We start from the raw sequence: 6423 nt of genomic DNA on the forward strand, positions 1-6423 counted from the left end.
GAGAGAGAGAGAGAGAGAGAGAGAGAGAGAGAGAGAGAGAGAGAGAGAGAGAGAGAGAGAGAGGGAGAGGTAGAGGTAGAGAGAGAGGGAGAGAGTACAAAAGATCATATTGGGAGTTCACTTAGGGTCGAGGTTGAATGGCGTAAAATACTCAGACCCAGCGGTTCCGCCTGGACAGGTGTGAAGGTCATGCTGCGGGAGCTGCCTGCGGCCTCTCTGGAACCTGATGCAGCCAAGGCGGCGCGGCGATTGGCGACCCAACGCATGCCAAGCGCAGCAGCAGCGGAGCCGGTCTCCTGGCAGGCCGGGCCATGTGTGAAGCAGCCCCCTCAACATTTCACTCCCAACCCCTGCGCCCCCAGCCTTGGCCCTACCCTCATGCCCTGAGTGTTGGCCAGGATCTTCTTGAGGAGCGTCGTCTTGCCGGCACCTGGGCGTTTCCATTTGTTGGGGGGCTGTTGGGTGGCTGTGTGCTCGGCAGATGGGAGAGCAAACCAGTGTGCGTGCATGATGATGGGGAGGGGTGCACGAACGGCCAGCACCAGGCGGCTGGGGGCACGCAGCGCAGATGTCATGGCTTGGCTGCGATTAAGGCAGCGCTTCCACCCACCCACCGAGGAAGCCTGACAGCAGCGTCACCGGAAGCCGCCGGTCCGCTGGCGGCGGGGGCGCCCGCGCTGCGCCCTGCTCGGCGCCCTCCGCCACGGCGGGGGCCGCCGACTCGTCGAGCGCCATCCTGCTCTTGCCGCTGCTGCGCTTGCGGCGGCGTTTGTTGTCGCGGCGCTCTTGCGTCTTGTTGCCGGCTGGCAGGGGCGCAGCGGCTGCCACAGCGCACTTGGCGGAGGGTTCAGCGGCGGGCGCGGCGGCGGCCGGGCGCTTCTTGGCGGCGGCGCTTGTGAAGGTGCTGGTGGCAGCGGCTGAGGGCTTCCTGTGCTTGGCGGCGGCCTTGCCTGGCTTCATGCCTGGGAGGGATGGCGCAGGGGCACAGGGGGCAGGCGGCGGAGGCCATGGGGCACCCAGCGGAATGTGGGGCAGGTGCCAGCATGACGTGCGTGGCTGCACCCTGCAGGGTGATGCCCAGGAAGGGGTGCCTGCAGCGTATTCCGAGCAGTCAGTGACTATTGTAGAACGTTCACGGTTCCAAGCGGCCTCACTGACCTTTGGCAAGGCGGCGGCTGTTCCGAACGTCTGGATTGCAGTGAGAGTTTGCTGATTGCCCTGGATGCAAGACTGGATTCGGAAGGTTGTATGCGTTCGGTGCCGCGCATCCAATCATCAAATGCAGAAAGACTTGGCTCTGCAGCGGCCTTGCAAAGGAGGGACGTGTTGCTGCTGGCGGCGCAGCGGCGGGAAGGAGCGCGGTAATGGCGCCGGTACGTACATCGGCAGCTGCTGTGGACTTGAGGCCTTCAGCCGTCTGCGACGGCGGCATTCACGGGGAAGGATCCAGGTCATAAGGCGTCTGAAAATTTCGTGCCACATCTTTTCATCACGTAGCACCCTGCTCTCGAGGTTCGGGGAGACCAGTCATCCCGTGCCGAATGTGCTCAACGCGATCAAGTGCTCGATACCTACCGTATTGAACGGCAAACGCAGAAGGGGATATCGCTCTTCCATACTTCATGCCACTGCCGCCCTTGTCCAACACAAGGCGTCCAGTCTGCAGGCCCACCCCTTGACCAGGCGGCCGCACCATCACATGCAGTGTGTCGCCAGCCAGTTGCCGGCCGCGTTGGCGCCGCAGTAGCCGGTCTCCTTCAAAGCCTCCGCTGCCTTTGCCGCGCAGAAACCCATGTCCACCAGCTCAGCCACGTCAGCAGCCACCATCGCGCGCCACGCCTCGCCGCGCGCAGCCACCGCGACGGCGGCAGCCGGGCAAGCGCCGTCTGGCGCGCCCCGCCGCCGGGCACGTGCAGGCACCTTGCTTTCGCCGCTGCAGGGTTTGCGGTAATGTACGAGATGGCCGGTGCTGCTCGGACCAAGGGCTATTCAGCAGAACACGGTGCCGGACCAAGATTCCGGCTCAGGTGCCAAAGTTGGCCAGCATGCCGCAAGACTAAGCACACGCCCCCTCACAGGTCACAACTTCTCACCCTGGAAGCGCGCCGGCCGACGGGCGCTTGCCGCCTCTCTTCTTGGGTTTGCTGCTGCCGCCCGCGCCGCCGCTGCCAGCAGGCGGTGTTGGCTTGCCAAGCCCATTGGGAGTGATGCTGGTTGTGTGCGCCACACCGAGCCACGCGTCCCTGCAGAATCAGGGCGCGAGGTGCATTCATGACTTCTGAGGAAACCAACAGCAAAAGAACAGCAGAACACACTTCACAGTGATTCAGGCCAGGGTTTGCAAGGGGTCATCTGTCAAGCTGACCCGTTCCCGCCCCGGCTCACCCGGTGGAGGCAGCGGCCGTACCGGCCCCCGTTGAGTGTGGTGGCAGTCCTTCTGAAGCAGAAATGTGCGGCCAGGGCCAGCGTTGAAGGTGCTGGGAGGCTGGCGCCTGCACTGCCTGTTCTTGCTGCTGCTGCTGCTGCTGCTGCTGCTGCTGCTGCTGCTGCTCGTTGATTATGCTGGTATCCACACCTGTTGCGGCCGTATCCAACCTGGGTCCTGCCTGTACCGCCCCCGATTTCTGGTTGGCTGTGACAGTCTCCTCTGCTGCCGCGCCCGGCGCCGCAACTGCAGGCGCCACCAGTGGGATGCCTGCCGCCACCTGCAGACCGGGGACGCGCTCCAGCAGTCGCTGCAGCAGCTGCGCCAGGTTTTCGTGCAGGCGCCACAGCAGCTCCATCTGCTGGGTGTGCGTGAGGCCGTCCGCGGATGCGGCTACGCCACGCATGGGTTTGAGGAAACACAACCGTTGCGCTTGGTCAGAGGAGCAGGAGGACAAGCCATCCTGCCAAGCGTGTGCCGCAATCCTGCCGAGAAGCCTTGCAGTGTTCGCCTCATGCAGCGCATTGCGTGGTGCGCTTGGAGCGCCGCATGGTGCCGTATGAGCCGGCGTCCCCACGTGGCGCATCAAGCGCCGCATCAAGTCTCCCGCAGCCTCTTCCCCCATCCCTTCCACACCCGGGGACCCACCAAGGATGTCGAAACCGTCAGGCAGCACCCCTGCAGCGGCCGTACCGTCGCCCGCGCCGGCACCACTGCCACTGGCACCGCCCAAGCCGCTGCCGTAGCCCGCTCCGCCACCGCGCGCGTCAGGTGGTGCGGCCAGCTGCGCCAGCTGCTCGTCCACCTCTGCCAGGTCAGCGTCAGTCAGGCCGTACCTGTCGTGTGACAAGTGGTCGCACCAAGTTCTAGTAGGCAAGACACCTTGACACCCAATGTTGAGCCCAACCCAGCCGATTCCCCACACACACGTTTGCACCTGCCTGCCCACCCACTCTTGGAATGTAAAGCGCAAAGCAGGGAACAGTTGGAAAAGCGCATGGAAACTTTGACTGATGCACATAAAAGGCCGCGGACCCGAGGGAGGCCAGCAGCAACCCTAAAAGGCAGGGCTCGTGCACTGTCACTCCACCCCCTCACCTCGCACGTGCCTCTCGCTGCCACGCCGCCCTCATCTCCTTTGTAGGGTTGGCTGAGGTTCCAAGGGGCCGCAATGGGGTGGGTGGGACAGGTCGGCGGGATGGCTGAAAACAATGCCGCTGCTGCTAGAACGCGCGGCCCGACGCGGTCGCGCGTCCCGCCCTGACAACCGGCCCCGCTCACGGCCGCTGCGTATGATGAGGCCGGCCTTGCGCTGGGCGTCGGGTCGCGCCTCATTGTCGCGCCGCACGCGGTCCACGTGGACTTTCAGGCCGGTGAAGGCTGAGCAAGAAGAGTGCAGGGGAGGGCAGTGGGCGGTCGGTGGCGCGAGCCGGGGCGCAGCTGCTTCTGGCTCGAGGGCAGCGTGCACGACTAAAGCAGCATCAGCAGCAGCCCAGAGATTTGGCCCGGCCGAATCAGCGTGCGCCGAGGGTCGGGGACAGGCGCGCGCACCAGCCAGGGACTGCTGGCCCAGCAGCCGCTGCGTCTGGCTGCTGAGCTGCTGCGACGTCTTGCCAGCCAGCTGGCCACTCGCAGCGATCTGGCCCCACGCGCCAACGCCGTGCTTCATTACGCACAGCCTCAGGATTTGCACCTCCTCCTTGGTCCAGCCTGGGGATGGCGTGAAATTCCATCTGGCAGCGAGCGGGTCGGATTTGTGCGGGGCGGGCTGAGCAGTGCGCACGAACACCGCGAGCCCCACTGCTGCCACTGCAGCACAGGGCATGGCGGGTTCCGTTGCTGCGGTGCTCACAGCGACGCAGCGTCACCAATTTTCGGGCCGTGGCACTGCTTTTCGTGCTGTTCCATTTGATGCGAGGCAGAGTCCTGCGAGATCAGACTGTTGTTTCAAAAATACGCAGCACAGGAACCGTACCAATATCAGAAACGGTGTTATAATGGACGATTCAAATGATTATACCGTCGCACGCGTGTAAGATACAGTATGGTACCAGTACTGCCCTATGCTGCGGTCACGCAGCAATGACTGAACAGTGGGGCGTGGCCGGCGCACCTGAATCATGATGGAACGCTGCACCTTCGGCCACATACACCCAGGTGCGAGCGCACATTGCCATATGGTGACCGCACAAGTGGTGTAAGGGCAGGGACAACCAACATACTTGATGCATACCGTTGCTTGCTGACACATTTCTCGTGTGCAGAGTCGTGTCTGGCCCCTCTGCAGGCCACCCGGTAAACAAGCAAGCGCTCGTCGCTGCGTGCATGTTCAGAGGTGTGTGTACATAAATTATCTGAAATGTCGGCACAAAGGCGATTGCAATTTGGTGTCATATGCCATTTCAAGGTGAATACAGGTGACTTGCCTGCCCCGCACGTCTGCACAATCGTAGCGGACACGGTGCCTAGTGAGTGCTCTGGTGGTGGACCTGAGCGCGCCATGCTCTGCGAGCAGGCCGCTCACGGTGACTGCACGGTGAGGCGTGCTGAAAATCCAGCCATACATTTGTCGCCCAACCGACCCATTTGCACACAACACGCCAACGTCGCAGCGACCGTGCGTTGACCTTGCACCACCTCATTCTGGCCCATGTTATGGCTGTTGAAGACATCAAAGTGAAGTTGCTCTGCTTTGAGTCAGCTTGCTTTGTCAGGTGGGAAACGGCTCATAGGTCTCTGTCACGCAAGACACGGTTGTGTGGAGTGCCTGACCTACCGTCTCTTTGACACCAACTCGCCTTACTGGCTTGCCTCCAACTTCCGCGATGGCCCACAAGGCACTTTCAATGCCCATCCCTGCATCAAGCCGGCTGAGGTGCTCTGCACGCACAAGAGAGCTACAAATGCGCGTATGTTCTGCCCTCAAGAGTCTGAGGGCGGAGACCCCACATTGCCGGCCTTGGCTGGCCTCATACCCAAAGACATTGGTGTTTGCCGAGCAAAGCACAGGAGCCGGTCAGGTCCTTCGTCACCAAGTTCCCACAGCACGCCCAAAGGGAGAACTCAGTGGTTGCATGGAACAGCTGGCCCTCTCGGCGCCAAGAAGTGGGTGGTGCCTCATAGGCGAAATTGCAATGTTATGATGTCTAAAAAGGTCGGGCTTCCAGTCCATGAACCCGTTTAACGCCTGCCTGGGCGAGGGGAGTCGCATTGATGAGCTGCCGGAAACCGTTTTGGGTTGATTGATGGCCTCTAGGTCCCGGATGACCTCCTAAATGCAAAAGCATAGTTTTGAGGCCACTTGATGCACCGTTTCGCCTAATTGGACCGCTGCGCAGCTGCCTCCAATAATCACTGCAACGGCGCTGCACGGCCGTCTTGCATCACGATTGACAATACAAAGCCAACGATTTATAGCTCACATATTGCGAATTGGGATGGTAAACGCCCCTTGTGACCGAGCAACAGTTGTGCGTGACTTTGGCCGTCTCTGAGCGTCCTTTAGGGCTCGTGTGTATCGCTTCATACATCAAACACAAAACCCGTGCGGCTGCGCCGCTGTGAGTGGCTGAGTTGCGAGCCTGTCGAGCGCACATCGGCCATAGCGCCGCTGCACCACCTGCCGGCCTGCAAAGCCGCCTACATTCCACAACAAGGCGGGGGAGCACACCCTGCGGGTGCTGCACAGATCTCTGAAATTGCACACGTGCAAGGCGGCGATCGGGCGCGTGCGCGGGACATCAGCTCACAGCTGGCTGGACTGGGCGTCGCAGACCCCGGCACAGCAGAGGAAGCTGGGCCCACGGGCCGCCGCACCCCTGGATCCCCCAAACGGCTTTGCTAGCCTCAATGCCACGGCCGCGGCGCAGCATGCACACAGCGCGGCCGCGGCTACGGCGGGTCATCTCCACCAGCCGCTCCACAACCTGCACGTGACCGTGCGCGACAGCAGCGGCGCGGCGGCGGTCGACACCCCCAGCGTGGCTAAGAGCCAGTCC

At 62.4% G+C, this 6423-nt stretch overlaps 2 protein-coding genes across 2 annotated transcripts in view; both read right to left on the reverse strand.

Moving 5' to 3' along the window:
- The window catches only part of MNEG_9319 (hypothetical protein), a gene marked incomplete at both ends in the record, with an annotated part of 4402 nt that extends 3442 nt beyond the window's left edge, over nt 1-960 (reverse strand). Inside the window, 2 exons of the mRNA XM_014042208.1 lie at nt 375-430; nt 615-960. Coding sequence (XP_013897662.1) covers nt 375-430; nt 615-960 — 402 coding nt within the window. The remainder of the gene's footprint in view (nt 1-374; nt 431-614) is intronic.
- Nucleotides 961-1695: 735 nt separating this feature from the next.
- On the reverse strand, nt 1696-4094 carry MNEG_9320 (hypothetical protein; the record flags this gene model as incomplete). Its single annotated transcript, XM_014042209.1, has 7 exons — nt 1696-1933; nt 2094-2243; nt 2596-2818; nt 3074-3261; nt 3524-3575; nt 3707-3805; nt 3977-4094. 7 exons carry the CDS (start codon nt 4092-4094, stop codon nt 1696-1698), a joined length of 1068 nt encoding a protein of 355 aa, XP_013897663.1.
- Nucleotides 4095-6423: the final 2329 nt, after the last annotated feature.

The sequence above is a fragment of the Monoraphidium neglectum genome (assembly GCF_000611645.1).
Source record: "Monoraphidium neglectum strain SAG 48.87 unplaced genomic scaffold scaffold01895, whole genome shotgun sequence".
NCBI lineage: Eukaryota > Viridiplantae > Chlorophyta > Chlorophyceae > Sphaeropleales > Selenastraceae > Monoraphidium > Monoraphidium neglectum.